The sequence below is a fragment of the Ambystoma mexicanum genome, chromosome 2p (assembly GCF_040938575.1).
Source record: "Ambystoma mexicanum isolate Mex_15411 chromosome 2p, UKY_AmexF1_1, whole genome shotgun sequence".
Lineage (NCBI taxonomy): Eukaryota > Metazoa > Chordata > Amphibia > Caudata > Ambystomatidae > Ambystoma > Ambystoma mexicanum.
The window spans coordinates 118,850,320-118,866,161 of record NC_090923.1 but is presented as its reverse complement, the minus strand read 5'-3'; the positions used below and the strand labels follow the sequence as shown (position 1 = coordinate 118,866,161).

Genomic DNA, 15,842 nt, shown 5'->3' with positions numbered 1-15,842 from the left:
TACCCTTGCACAAATTCTCTGTATAGAATGGTGAATATGGTCATAAAAAGTAGAGGAATGGTGAAAAAAAAATGAAAGTAGTGGAACAGCGCTCCCGACCGTTCCCACGCACTTCGATCACTTCCCAAGGGGGAGCGCGAAAGAGACATCCATGCCTGATAGAATGTCAACAGTAAGAGGTAGGGTCACGGGTGCACACGAGAGAGAGGCGCCAGACCGGATTACTGTTTTGTGTGTGCATGGCAGAACGGGTAGAGAGTGCACGTGGTGGAGGAACAGCGGACGTACACTCGTGAGTGGCATAGCAACGGAAAGACATTAGTACAGTGAGTGAACGCCTAGGCGATCAGGAGTGGTTAGACTCACGCTGAGGGTTTGCCTCAGTGGCGACCATTCTAGGTGACTGACAGCTGACAGACTTGCTGGAGCAAGTCCACTCGAGAAAGTGAGCGACACTTGTCATACAATAGTGCAAGTGAGTAACAATGAAATGTTATTTGTATAGCTTAACATAGAACATTTACATACGAGTGTCACCCAGATGAAGTCGATACGCATGCACCGACCTCGGAAGGATGACAGGCTGAGCTGGCCTGGCCAAAATTCTAACTTGCCACCTGCAGTGCAGATCGCAGCAGTCAGCGTTCTGCCCACTGAGCTATCTTACCGGCTACACCCAGCGAGCCTTACAGCCCTGAGTCTGCATGAGAGACAGAAGCTTGGCTTGCCCCGGCCAGGGCACCCGAGAGTGAGAGCAGAGACAGAATGCCAATAGCAAGCACGCCCTTGGGTGGCACCAGTAAGTGCACACAAGAGAGTGACCGCTGACACACTCAGCATGGCCAGTTAACCTTGGAGCGCGTGCGCGCGCCAGTGGCCACAGGTTACAGTGACCAGACGTCCTGGTTCTGCCGGAGAATTGAGCCCTCTGTCCCCGCGTCCCGGGAGTTTTTTTCATTATTTAAAAAGCGGCAACAATTATAAACTAAATAAACATTATTATAGGGTCAGACTTGTGTCATAAAAACTCTGTTCATAGATCTCCCACTGCCAAATTCATTGTTTCTAAGCACTTAAATGTTTTATTTATTTATTTTTGAATTTGTAGAGCGCACTACAGTCCACAGGCATCGAGGCGCTATAAACGGAGCGTAAGGATAGGATCGAATCCGCAACCTTCGAAATACAGGTCGTTTGCATTAATTGCTTGCACCAGCGAGACAGGCTAAGCGGTAGGTCTCTAGCAAAGCATGTAATGTGGAACTGAGCAACAGCTCGGTATGTTATTTTTATTTTTTAAATGGTTATAGTTGAGGTGCTCGCCTTTCACACTACATTATCAATATCACGTTCAAAGACATCATTCACTCAGCTTTACTTAAAGCACGCAAATAGCACGCATGATATATATTATCAACAGTCAAAACCAACCGCACAATTTTTATGCATAAACAGTAGGTATTTTTGGGGGGCTGGGGGCGGATGGGTAGGGCGGGGAGGTTACAATGGACATGCATAGCCGAGTGACAGCACAGACAGACTTGCTATAGCGAATGCACGTGGGAGACTGGCTGCGGAGACAGACACACAGTAGTGAATGCACATGGGAGAGTGGCTATAGAGAGACTCTGTAGGGAATGCACGTGGGAGACTGGCTGCGGAGACAGACACACAGTAGTGAATGCACATGCGAGAGTGGCTTTAGAGAGACTGTAGGGAATGCACCTGGGAGAGTGGCTGCAGAGAGAGACTCTGTAGGGAATGCACGCGGGAGAGTGGCAGCAGACAGGCACAGTAGTGAATGCACTTGGGAGAGTGGCTGCAGAGAGAGACTCTGTAGGGAATGCACGTGCGAGACTGGCTGCAGAGACACACGGTAGTGAATGCACCTGGGAGAGTGGCTGCAGAGAGAGCCTCTGTAGGGAATGCACGTGGGAGAGTGGCTGCAGAGACAGGCACACAGTAGTGAATGCACCTGGGAGAGTGGCTGAAGAGAGAGACTCTGTAGGGAATGCACGTGGGAGAGTAGCTGCAGAGACAGACACACAGTAGTGAATGCACCTGGGAGAGTGGCTGCAGAGAGACTCTGTAGGGAATGCAGGTGGGAGAGTGGCTGCAGAGACAGACACACAGTAATGAATGCACCTGCGAAAGTGGCTGCAGAGAGAGACTCTGTAGGGAATGCACGTGGGAGAGTGGCTGCAGAGACAGTCACACAGTAGTGAATGCACCTGGGAGAGTGGCTTCAGAGAGAGACTCTGTAGGGAATGCACGTGGGAGAGTGGCTGCAGAGACAGTCACACAGTAGTGAATACACCTGGGAGAGTGGCTGCAGAGAGAGACTCTGTAGGGAATGCACGTGGGAGAGTGGCCCAGAGACAGACTTGCTACATTGAATTCGGCTGGGACAGTGGATGCCGAGACAGACACGAGGCACTGAATGCACATTGGAGAGTGGCTGCAGAGACAGACTTGCTGCATTGAATTCGATCGGAAGAGTGGCTGCAGAGAGAGACTTACTGTAGGGAATGCACCTGGAGGGAGTGTCAGCAGAGACCAAGTTACTGGAGTAAATGCACCTGGGAAAGGTACACCATGGACAGACTTGGTGTAGTGAATACACATTGGAGAGTGACTGCAGAGAACGACTCGCGGTAGTGAATGCACTTGAGGGAGTGTCAGCCGAAGACAAAGGGAGTTACTGTAGTGAATGCACCTGTGAGTGTGGGTGCAGAGACAATGTGAACAGACCAGAGGCGCAGCAGAGAGACCTACGGTTCGACGCACCTCCAAGAGAGACATCATAATAATCACAATGAACGCCGTCCGGTCCCGAGACAGCAAATACACGTGCGAGTGCGCTTGGGAGAGTATCTGTGAGCGTGTCTGCAGACTAGCTGCAGTGAGTGCATCCCTCCCGACATAAACTCAAGCAGTGAGTGCACTTGAGAAAGTCACAGAAAATACATTTTACCTCCGCTGGTGCCCCCGGGGGACTGACGCCAGAGACAGACTGACCAGTCTAGGATTTAAAATTGCGAGAGGCGAAAGAGACACCTTCGCGATTTCCTCTGATGATGTTAGGCCCGGTGGTAGCGCCTTGATGACTGTAGGTAGGTTGCCAGTGAGTGAAAGTGACAGGCAGACGGTCTCAGTGGGGATCCCACGGCCCCTAGTCTCGCTTTAGCGAGCGCACAGCAACAGATACGTATGTCTATTCTAGTTGACATCTCTCTGGCACTGTAGCGAGTGCACCCCAGAGACAGGCAGAGCGGAGGCAACCCCACATCAAGTGGACCTGGCCAGTGGGACCAGTGTGCAAACTACAAGAGACGAACGGGTCCAGTACATGTGTGCACTTAATGAGCACGCACAAAGACGAATCGGAGAGCAATTACAAACGTATCACAACATGTAATCAGTGTGGGCTAAGTGTACGAAAAGAAGTAGTGGCACTATGTTCCCTGCCGGCCTGTCCACTCCCCCACCCCGCCCCACAAACCCCAATTGCCAGGCCACCTCCCACGCGCAATCCAAACCCCCCAAACAAACACACTTGCTGCTTAAGGGCATGTTCAGTGCAGTGAAGTGCGAGTTTCCACTGCTTCTGACACTTTTATTTTAAAACTAAACCATTCCGGAACAGTTTCTTTTTCAAGTAAAATTATAAAAACAGTACAACTTTTTTTTTTAGAGGAGCATTGCTCGCAACCGCTCCCGCCCACTTCGACCCGTGCATTTAATGACTTCTTTTCACACATAATAGTGTTCAGAACAAAACATAATGAAGGACCCCAAGGACAAAATGCACCAGGAGCTCTGGCTCGGGCACTGTTTGCCAGTGTATATTTATCAGAAGAGGCCACGCCCAATCCGGGGTGCCAAAAAGGCTAGTGAAAAGAACCCCCAGCCACGAGTCAAAGTGGGATTAACCTCGATGGATGTCAGATGCCTGCTTGCCCCTTTTGTTAATCTATACTTGCCCTGATGAAGGCTTGGCCCTCCAAGTTCTGGCCATGCAACGCCGAAACGCAAGTTGGCATTTCCTTTAACCCTGGTTTTGTATTTCACCAGAATACTGAGTTTAATGTGAAGCACTACTGTGCATGGAGCCAGCACACAAGTGTAGCTTTAGGTGTAACGTCGAATAGGTGTTTGTTGACGTTGCTTATCTTTCTGTCCCCTGTGGCATTCTTCATGGTGGTAGGGCTGTGCTTTCTTTATACTGGCCTTCTTGGCACTACGGTTTGGACTTTGTCTCTTTTGATAAATATACACAGCTGAGGTGTATCCTCTGTCAAACAGTGTCAGAGCTAGCGCTCAGTGACAGGCTAGCAGCAGACTGAGTACATCTAACAATGCAAAGCACACTCTCAGCAGGGTGAGTGCCTTCACGGGGCACTTGGGCAGCGAGCGTATCTCAGTGACAGGCTAGCAGCAGACTGAGTACACCTAACAATGCAAAGCACACTCTCAGCAGGGTGAGTGCTTTCACGAGGCACTTGGGCAGCGAGCGTATCTCAGTGACAGGCTAGCAGCAGACTGAGTACACCTAACAGTGCAAAGCACACTCTCAGCAGGGTGAGTGCTTTCAGGTGCACGTGGTGGCGAGTGCATCTCAGTGACAGGCTACCAGCAGACTGAGTACATCTAACAATGCAAAGCACACTCTCAGAAGGGTGTTTTCACGGGGAATGTGGTGGCGAGCGCAACTCAGTGACAGGCTAACAGCAGACTGAGTACATCTAACAATGCAAAGCACACTCTCAGAGGGGTGAGTGCATTCACGGGGCATAGGGTGGCGAGCGCACCTCAGTGACAGGCTACCAGCAGACTGAGTACATCTAACAATGCAAAGCACACTCTCAGAAGGATGTTTTCACGGGGAATGTGGTGGCGAGCGCACCTCAGTGACAGGCTAACAGCAGACTGAGTACATCTAATAATGCAACGCACACTCTCAGCGGCGTGAGTGCTTTCACGGTGCATTTGGTCGCGAGCGTGTCACAGTGACAAACAGGTATGACTGCCACCAGCAAGCCAGTAACAGAAACACTGTCATTTGCGCTCGCAAGTGACAGGCTAACATCAGGAGGCAGAGTAAATTGAAGTACGCACTCACACTCTCAGAGTGAGTGCTTTCACGAGACAGTTGGCAGTGAGGGCGTCTCAGAGACAGCTTTGTATTATGAGTGCACCAGCAGGACAATAACAGGCACGCTGCCATGAGCGCACCCCATTGACAGGCTAACAGTAGACGCAGCATATCTAACAGAGGAAAGCACACTATCACCGTGATGAGCGTGTGCACTATGACCGTGATGAGCGTGTGCACGCGGCACTTGCTAGCAAGCGCATCTCAGTGACAGCGGACAGCAGATTAAGTATCAGAAAGGAAAGAACTCTCGCCTTGGTGCCCCAGCAGAATAGTAGCAGAACCCCCAGTGACCGGCTAACAGCACACTTAGTACACATAACAACAGAAAGTACTCTCACTCCGGTGAGTGCAGCGAGCACATCGCGGTGCACCGGTGAAGTGAGTGAATAGTAGCATAACCCATAGTGACAGGCTAACAGCAGACCGCGAGTCCTTCTAAGAGCGGAAAGCACACATCCGGAGCAGTGAGCGCTTTCTCGGGAGCAATTGGTAGCGAGCGCATCTCAGTGACAGCAGACAGGCGTCTATAGTGTGTGCAGCAGCAGAACAGTAGTACACACACACGCACACACACCAGTGACAGGCTACCAGCAGACCGTGAGTCCTTCTAAGAGTGGAAAGCACACATCCGGAGCAGTGAGCGCTTTCTCGGGAGCAATTGGTAGCGAGCGCATCTCAGTGACAGCAGGCAGGCGTGTATAGTGAGTGCAGCGGCAGAACAGTAGCACACACACCAGTGACAGGCTACCAGCAGACTAACAACGGACACCACTCTCAGCCTGGTGAGTGCTTTCACGTGGCGCTCGGCGGCGGGCGCATCACAGTGACAGCGGACAGGCTTGCATTGCAAGTGCACCACCAGGACAGTGGCAGGCGCACTGCCACATGAGCCCAGTGACAGGCTACCAGCAGGTTGCGAGTCCCTGTAACCGCGGACAGAAGGCAGACCGCGCAGCCAGCGCTTTCTCGCGAGCGCGTCTCAGCGACAGCTGACAGTGGGTGACAGCCACTTACCGTGCTGGCCGCTCCGGCAGTGACAGTCTCGCGGAGTGCTCCAGCAGTGACAGCCCAGCAGAAGGCTCTGACAGTGGCAGACTCGCTGAGTCCCGAGTGCCTGGCCAGTGACAGACTCCCCGCAGCCCCTCCGTGCACCAGTCCCCGCAGCGGCTGCTGGATGCCTGCACACGGGGCTGGCGCCTGCCCGCGCTGGAATGCCCGGAGCCGGCGGGGCGCGCGGTGTTCTCCTCGGTCCCCCGGCAGTGGGCTCGGGCAGCGGAGCGGCAGCGTGGTCCAGGGGCGCCGCGTCGCCGTCACTGCTGCCTCCGCTGGCTCCGGCTGCTGCTGCCTCCTCCAGCCCATTCATACATTACACACACACGCACACAGCCAGCCCCGAGCGCCCGGGGCCGTCGCGCGCCGCCGAGGCTCCCCGCCAGCAGTGCACGCGCACCGCTGAGGGGGCGGGGCCGCGGGAGGGCGCGGGGCGGCGCCGCGAGCGCCCAGCGGCTGCATGACGTCACCTACTGTACCACAGTACACACAATGGGACGCGGTCACTGCGCGGAGGGCGGCGCCTGTCCGGCAGCTAGCGCTGCGCCCTGTCCTCCAGGCGCTGTGTCAGTAGCATATGCTCGCGCTCTGACGCATCCCTGACCTCGCTTGCATTTCTTTCATCGCGTTTATCATATTTTATCCTAGTCCGTTTTTTTAATGTTCGAAATGTATTAATTTCCTGATCATTATTTAATTTATTACATGTACTGTATTCAAAGGGACTGATTTTAAAAAAGCTTTTTCTTATACGGAAAACACATTAGAAAACGATTTTGAAATCAGGCCCCACGCCTTTATTTTATTATTTGCACATACATTACCTAACGCCTTTATTCAATTAATTACAGGTTTTGGTTTTGTTCATAAAGCGAGAAACACCAGTAAGTTGGACTTTTAGGCGCTCCCTTAATGGTGTTTTGCTAAATAAGCAACATAAATATATTAAAACAAAATGTTTTTAAAGTTACTTTAGAATTCTAAGTATCTGCCAACTTCAAGGAGGGGACTACCTCCTACAATCACACCCCTAAAATAATTCTTCTCAATGACGTAAAGTTTTAATTTTCCATTGAAAAATATCATCCAGAGAACTGAATGAGTTGCCCTCCCTCGCCGTACACTCATAGCAGAGCCTCAAAGGGACCTCGTTTCACAAAAATGCCAGGGGTGGTGGAAGTGACATCACACAACCCTTGACCTCTGATGACATTGCAGGAAGTTATGTCATTTGACCCCATCCCAAAGTGACATCACGGGAAGTGATGGAACACAATCTTTCACCCCTTGACAAGTGGCATCACATAGCATTGTTTCTAACTACACCATGAACAATATGGTTATTGGTTATAATATCACTATAATGTGATATACATTTGATAAAAGAATGGATCACCATATGTATCGTTAATATCAATGTGTATAGGCCTATATTGCCAAATCACTGTGAATTAAAGCAGACGTCTAAGGTCAAATGATAATGATGTTCTATTATATAGCACTTATGCTTAAGAGCTTAATACAGAGCAAATATACCTACAATATCACCCAATCTGTGTTGGTACTCATTTATCAACCTCAGCAGGATGAAAGGCTGAGTTGAGGTGTTTAAGAACAGACTAAGGGGGAAATTCATAGAATTTAGCGCACAAGTGGTGCACGCGGCTGGCGCACAGGGTGCGCGTGCGAATCTCTGCGCCAGCCGCGTGCGCTAAAATCCATTTCCGTGCACAGCGTATTCATGGATTTTAGCCACCAAAACCAGCCGTGGCGCACAGTGGTGCAGCAACCCTGCAGCAGCGCCAGTTACGCCCCCAAGAACGCCCCTCGCGCAGGGAAAAGCCATCAGAATCCTTAATCCACCCCAGCGCAAACGGCTGCGCTAACCCTGTACCAGCACGGCAAGCGGGGTACGTGTATTACTGGGGTTCGCGGGAAGTTTCACACGCGATTGGCCCTATGCGAGCGGGGTACGTGTATTTCAGGGGTGCGCAGGAAGTTTTACACGCGATTTCAGCAGGGTACGTGTATTTCAGGGGTGCGCGGGAAGTTTTACATGCGATTGGCCTGGGTACCTGTATTTCAGGGGTGCGCGGGAAGTTTTACACGCGATTTCAGCAGGGTACGTGTATTTCAGGGGTGCGCGGGAAGTTTTACATGCGATTGGCCTGGGTACGTGTATTTCAGGGGTGCGTGGGAAGTTTTACACGCGATTGGCCTGGGTACGTGTATTTCAGGGGTGCGCGCAAAGTTTTACACGCGATTGGCCTGGGTACGTGTATTTCAGGGGTGTGCGGGAAGTTTTACACGCGATTGGCCTGGGTATGTGTATTTCAGTGGTGCGTGGGAAGTTTTACATGCAATCGGCCTGAGTACATGTATTTCAGGGGTGCGCGGGAAGTTTTACACGTGATTTCAGCAGGGTACGTGTATTTCAGGGGAGCGCGGGAAGTTTTACACGCGATTTCAGCAGGGTATGTGTATTTCAGGGGTGCGCGGGAAGTTTTACACGCAATTGACCTGGGTACGTGTATTTCAGCTGTGCGCGGGAAGTTTTACATGCAATTTCAGCAGGGTACGTGTATTTCAGGGGTGCGCGGGAAGTTTTACACGCGATTGGCCTGGGTACGTGTATTTCAGGGGTGCGCGGGAAGTTTTACACGCAATTGGCCTGGGTACGTGTATTTCAGGGGTGCACGGGAAGTTTTACACGCGATTGGCCTGGGTAGGTGTATTTCAGGGGTGCGCATGAAGTTTTACACACAATTTCAGCAGGGTATGTGTATTTCAGGGGTGCGCGGGAAGTTTTACACGCGATTGGCCTGGGTACATGTATTTCAGGGGTGCGCGGGAACTTTTACACGCGATTGGACTGGGTACGTGTATTTCAGGGGTGCGCGGGAAGTTTTACACGCGATTGGCCTGGGTACGTGTATTTCAGGGGTGCGCGGGAAGTTTTACACGCAATTTTAGCAGGGTACGTGTATTTCAGGGGTGCGCGGGAAGTTTTACACGCGATTGGCCTGGGTACGTGTATTTCAGGGGTGCGCGGGAAGTTTTACATGCAATTGGCCTGGGTACATGTATATCAGGGGTGCACGGGAATTTTTACACACGATTGGCCTGGGTACTTGTATTTCAGGGGGGGACGGGAAGTTTTACACGCGATTTCAGCAGGGTACGTGTATTTCAGGGGTGTGCAGGAAGTTTTACATGCAATTTCAGCAGGGTACGTGTATTTCAGGGGTGCGCAGGAAGTTTTACACGTGATTGGCCTGGGTACGTGTATTTCAGGGGTGTGCGTGAAGTTTTACACGCGATTGGCCTGGGTACGTGTATTTCAGGGGTGCGCGGGAAGTTTTGCACGCGATTTCAGCAGGGTACGTGTATTTCAGGGGTGCGCGGGAAGTTTTACACGCGATTGGCCTGGGTATGTGTATTTCAGGGGTGCGCGGGAAGTTTTACACGCAATTGGCCTGGGTACGTGTATTTCAGGGGTGCACGGGAAGTTTTACACGCGATTGGCCTGGGTACGTGTATTTCAGGGGTGCGCGGGAAGTTTTGCAAGCAATTTCATCAGGGTACGTGTATTTCAGGGGTGCGCGGGAAGTTTTACACGCGATTGGCCTGGGTACGTGTATTTCAGGGGTGCGCAGGAAGTTTTACATGCAATTTCAGCAGGGTACGTGTATTTCAGGAGTGCGCAGGAAGTTTTACACACAATTGGCCTGGGTACGTGTATTTCAGGGGTGCGCGGGAAGTTTTACACGCAATTGGCCTGGGTACGTTTATTTCAGGGGTGCGTGGGAATTTTTGCACGCGATTGGCCTGGGTACATGTATTTTATGGGTGCGCGGGAAGTTTTACACGCGATTGTCCTGGGTACGTGTATTTCAGGGGTGCACGGGAAGTTTTACATGCGATTTCAGCAGGGTACGTGTATTTCAGGGGTGCATGGGAAATTTCACATGCGATTTCAGCAGGGTACGTGTATTTCAGGGGTGCGCGGGAAGTTTTACACGCGATTGGCCTGGGTACGTGTATTTCAGGGGTGCGCGGGAAGTTTTACATGCGATTTCAGCAGGGTACGTGTATTTCAGGGCTGCGCGGGAAGTTTTACATGCGATTGGCCTGGGTACGTGTATTTCAGGGGTGCGTGGGAAGTTTTACACGCGATTGGCCCGGGTAAGTGTATTTCAGGGGTGCGCGCAAAGTTTTACACGCGATTGGCCTGGGTACGTGTATTTCGGGGTGCGCGGGAAGTTTTACACGCGATTGACCTGGGTACGTGTATTTCAGTGGTGCGTGGGAAGTTTTACATGCAATTGGCCTGGGTACATGTATTTCAGGGGTGCGCGGGAAGTTTTACACGTGATTTCAGCAGGGTACGTGTATTTCAGGGGAGTGCGGGAAGTTTTACATGCGATTTCAGCAGGGTACGTGTATTTCAGGGGTGCGCGGGAAGTTTTAAACGCAATTGGCCTGGGTACGTGTATTTCAGGGGTGCGCGGGAAGTTTTACACGTAATTGGCCTGGGTACGTGTATTTCAGGGGTGCACAGGAAGTTTTACATGCGATTGGCCTGGGTACGTGTATTTCAGGGGTGCGCAGGAAGTTTTACACGCAATTTCAACAGGGTATGTGTATTTCAGGGGTGCGCGGGAAGTTTTACACGCGATTGGCCTGGGTACATGTATTTCAGGGGTGCGCGGGAAGTTTTACACGCGATTGGCCTGGGTACGTGTATTTCAGGGGTGCGCGGGAAGTTTTACACGCAATTTCAGCAGGGTACGTGTATTTCAGGGGTGCGCGGGAAGTTTTACACGCGATTGGCCTCGGTACGTGTATTTCAGGGAAGCGCAGGAAGTTTTACACGCGATTGGTCTTGGTACGTTTATTTCAGGGGTGCGCGGGAAGTTTTACACGCAATTGGCCTGGGTACATGTATTTCAGGGGTGCGCGGGAACTTTTACACGCGATTGGCCTGGGTACGTGTATTTTAGGGGGGCACGGGAAGTTTTACACGCGATTTCAGCAGAGTATGTGTATTTCAGGGGTGCGCGGGAAGTTTTACATGCGATTTCAGCAGGGTACGTGTATTTCAGGGGTGCGCAGGAAGTTTTACACGTGATTGGCCTGGGTACGTGTATTTCAGGGGTGCGCGTGAAGTTTTACACGCGATTGGCCTGGGTATGTGTATTTCAGGGGTGCGCGGGAAGTTTTGCACGCGATTTCAGCAGGGTACGTGTATTTCAGGGGTGCGCGGGAAGTTTTACACGCGATTGGCCTGGGTATGTGTATTTCAGGGGTGCGCGGGAAGTTTTACACGCAATTGGCCTGGGTACGTGTATTTCAGGGGTGCACGGGAAGTTTTACACGCGATTGGCCTGGGTACGTGTATTTCAGGGGTGCGCGGGAAGTTTTACAAGCAATTTCAGCAGGGTACGTGTATTTCAGGGGTGCGCGGGAAGTTTTACACGCGAGTGGCCTGGGTACGTGTATTTCAGGGGTGCGCGGGAAGTTTTACATGCAATTTCAGCAGGGTACGTGTATTTCAGGAGTGCGCAGGAAGTTTTACACGCGATTGGCCTGGGTACGTGTATTTCAGGGGTGCACGGGAAGTTTTACACGCAATTGGCCTGTGTACGTTTATTTCAGCGGTGCGCGGGAAGTTTTACACACGCGATTGGCCTGGGTACATGTATTTCATGGGTGCGCGGGAAGTTTTACACGCGATTGGCCTGGGTACGTGTATTTCAGGGGTGCACGGGAAGTTTTACATGCGATTTCACCAGGGTACGTTTATTTCAGGGGTGTGCGGGAAGTTTTACACGCGATTTCAGCAGGGTACGTGTATTTCAGGGGTGCGTGGGAAGTTTTACACGCGATTTCAGCAGGGTACGTGTATTTCAGGGGTGCGCGGGAAGTTTTACATGCGATTTCAGCAGGGTACGTTTATTTCAGGGGTGTGCTGGAAGTTTTACACGCGATTTCAGCAGGGTACGTGTATTTCAGGGGTGTGCGGGAAGTTTTACACGCGATTTCAGCAGGGTACGTGTATTTCAGGGGTGCGCGGGAAGTTTTACACGCGATTGCCCTGGGTACGTGTATTTCAGGGGTGCGCGGGAAGTTTTACCCGCAATTTCAGTAGGGTACGTGTATTTCAGGGGTGCGCGGGAAGTTTTACACGCGATTGGCCTGGGTACGTGTATTTCAGGGGTGCGCGCAAAGTTTTACACGCGATTTCAGCAGGGTACGTGTATTTCAGGGGTGCGCGGGAAGTTTTACACGCGATTGCCCTGGGTACGTGTATTTCAGGGGTGCGCGGGAAGTTTTACACGCGATTTCAGCAGGGTAGGTGTATTTCAGGGGTGCGCGGGAAGTTTTACACGCGATTGGCCTGGTTACGTGTATTTCAGGGGTGCGCGGGAAGTTTTACACGCAATTTCAGCAGGGTACGTGTATTTCAGGAGTGCGCAGGAAGTTTTACTTGCGATTTCAGCAGGGTACGTGTATTTCAGGGGTGCGTGGGAAGTTTTACACGTGATTGGCCTGGGTACGTGTATTTCAGGGGTGCGCGGGAAGGTTTACACGCGATTGGCCTGGGTATGTGTATTTCAGGGGTGCGCGGGAAGTTTCACACGCGATTTTGCTGTCAGAGCGGGGAACGCATATTTCGGAGGTGCGCGGGGAGTCCTACACGTTAATTGGCAGTGTGGGTCCTCCCAGGTGCCCCTCTACCCCTTCCACGGCCCCTGCTGGCAGCCCACACCACAGGGGACTCCCCTGCACCCCTGGTCATGTCCCCCAGCACCCCCACCCCGCCAGCAGTGAGGGGCACCTGCCAGCAGGCCCCCACTCATGTCCCCCTGCACCCCCACACCCCCATCATTGACAGGCACCTGCCAGCAGGCCCCGACACATGTCCCCCAGCACCCCCAACCCCCAGAATTGAGGGGCACCTGCCAGCAGGCCCCCACACATGTCCCCCTGCACCCCCACCCCCCCAGCATTGACAGGCACCTGCCAGCAGGCCCCGCCACATGTCCCCCAGCCAACACGTCATCACAATCTAGATCCCTGGCTCTTATGGCCACCCAAATCCCACCCCACGCCACCCCAGTCCAAACACCCAACCAAGCTTTACATCCACTCCAAATTGAAATCCCCATTACATGATAGATCACAAATAATGTCATGATCACTGCTTCCAAGGAGTCAGGACCAGCCCAACGTCCTTGGAAGCAGGCCCCTAACCCTGATCCTAGGCACCAGCCGGTCCCCACAGGGACCTTTTGGACCTTGTCCTGGCGCCGGTGGCACCAGGCTCATCAGAAGCATAGGTCCCGGCACTGGAAGCGCCAGGCTCATCATTGGTGTGAAGGTGCTTGGGTGGACTTACCTGCGGCAGACCATGCTGCTTACTTACCAGACTCTTAGACGTCCTCGGTGAACTGGGACTACTTTCTTACCTGGGTGGGGCAGCTCCACTCCCTGGATACAGCACTGGAACTCTTCTGGAAGCAGGAACTCTTTTCTTACCTAGGCGGGGCCGTGGAAGGAGACGCCTCATCACTCCTAGGCTATTTAAACCACACCCGATTGATGAAACGTGCTTCGCGTTATTCTGCATCTGCAGCAGAACGCTCACCGAGTCTGTTCCAGCCTTTCTTCTTTGGATCCTGAACCTGCAAGAATTATACTTACCATTCCTGTAACCGATCAACATCAGCACCTGCAAAAGACCAGAAACAACAGGTTAGCAGAACAAACTTTAACACGCAGTGCTTACTTACCTGATCCATCGGCAGCGGCCGTGTCTCATGCTGCACCGTCGCCGGCAAAGATAAACAGCATTATCATACTTACTGGCACGCTGTGCATTCCGGCTTCTTCACGCTGCATCTTCACCTGCAAAGATAAACAGCATTATCATACTTACTGGCACGCTGTGCATTCCGGCTTCTTCACGCTGCATCTTCACCTGCAAAGATAAACAGCATTATTCTACTTACCGGCACGCTGTGCATTCCGGATTCTTCGCGCTACATCTTCATAGACAACAGCAGTGTTACACTTACCGGCACGCGGCGAATTCCGGATTTCTTCATTCTGCAGCGTCGTCTGCAAAGACAAAGAAAGAGACAGTAAGAGCGCTTGCCACACTTACGCAATTCCAGGCGCTTCACCGCCACGCATAAAAAGACTATAAAGACTAAAGGTGTCCAGAAACTTACCGGTCGTGCAGACAACGACGGTACCCATCCTCTGAAGTCAAGAGGCCAACGTTTCACCAGTGAAGGAACTGGCAACGGCACCCTGCACTAGACGCAGATGGAGAGCCCAGCATTCACCTATCTAAGGTGAGCACGTGGACCTGGGAGGGGGGCTCAACAGTCAGGCTGGGAGGAGAGAGATAGGGACATTCACAACCCAGACCTTTAACCCCCATATTATTTCACCTGCAGAAACCTCACCCTTCGAGTCCGACACACAGTGCGGAGAGGTTCGACCCCAGAAGCCAACCGAATCCTGCACATCACGTTTCGTGTTACAGACACCTTCCCGCCAAGACCCGCGCCTCCGTGTGAATCAGGTGAGCGTTACAGAACGCGAAGCCGACCACAAAACTCCTACCCAGGCGCAATGGAAACCTCAGATACTGATCAACTAGCCCAGTTGCTTGGGGAATTAAGAGCAGAAGTACATGCAGCTCGCCAGGAAACGAGCTCTCTAAGAAGAGAACTGATAATTTCTAAGGAGTGAACAGAGGACCTTGCTAGGCAGTTGTTACAAACGCAGGCAGGACAGACACCTTTGCCCGTTCCAGGAGGGAGTTATCCTTCTGCATCAGCTTCAAATCCAGTGCAAATCAATCTGCCCGGTAATGTGCCCTTGGCTCCGCCCGAACGCTTTGCTGGTGATCCAAAGAAATTCGCAGTGTTCATCAACCAGTGCCGCCTGCACTTCTTATGTCGACCAGCTGCATTCCCAACAGACCAGGCCAAGGTGGCTTTCGTGCTTTCTTATCTCAGTGGCAGCGCTGCAGATTGGTCGATCCCTTTAGTCACCCAGGATGATCCGGTTTTACACGACTTTCAAGCCTTCCAGTCCAGCATGGAGAAACTGTTCGCAAGACATGCACAAGGGCAGGCCTTGGACAATGAACTTCTCTCATTACGACAGGGTAACCAAGACCTCTTGACTTATATAGCCTCTTTCAATAGACTCATAGTGGAAACACAATGGCCCGAGGACAAGAGAATAACGCTTTTCTACAGAGGCCTGCGTGGAGAGCTCAAGGATGTGCTAGCGCAAGTTGTGAATCCTCCACAAGAATGTTCGGACTATATTGACTTAGTTGTCCAACTGGACCATAGACTACAGAACAGGAAGGCAGATCGTTCCAGATTTGATACCCGAGTGTTTTCTAAACCACAGACCTCGAATAAGGGAGCTGACACTGTGGAACCCATGCAAATAGGGGGCATGAGAGGACCTTTGACCCAGAAAGAGCGGGAAAGAAGAAGGCAGCTGCAATTATGCCTCTATTGCGGTAATTCAGGACACTTTCTTCGGGACTGTCCCGTGAAACCAGCTAAGAAGACTGTAGGAGCCGCGGATACCTGTACCA

At 51.9% G+C, this 15,842-nt stretch overlaps 1 protein-coding gene across 1 annotated transcript in view; it reads right to left on the bottom strand.

Moving 5' to 3' along the window:
- MGLL (monoglyceride lipase) overlaps positions 1-6,636 on the bottom strand; it is a 594,181-nt gene extending 587,545 nt beyond the window's left edge. The window contains exon 1 of the mRNA XM_069643369.1: positions 6,173-6,636. Within this exon, the coding sequence (XP_069499470.1) occupies positions 6,173-6,521 (349 nt within the window). The 5' untranslated portion in view covers positions 6,522-6,636. The remainder of the gene's footprint in view (positions 1-6,172) is intronic.
- Positions 6,637-15,842: the final 9,206 nt, after the last annotated feature.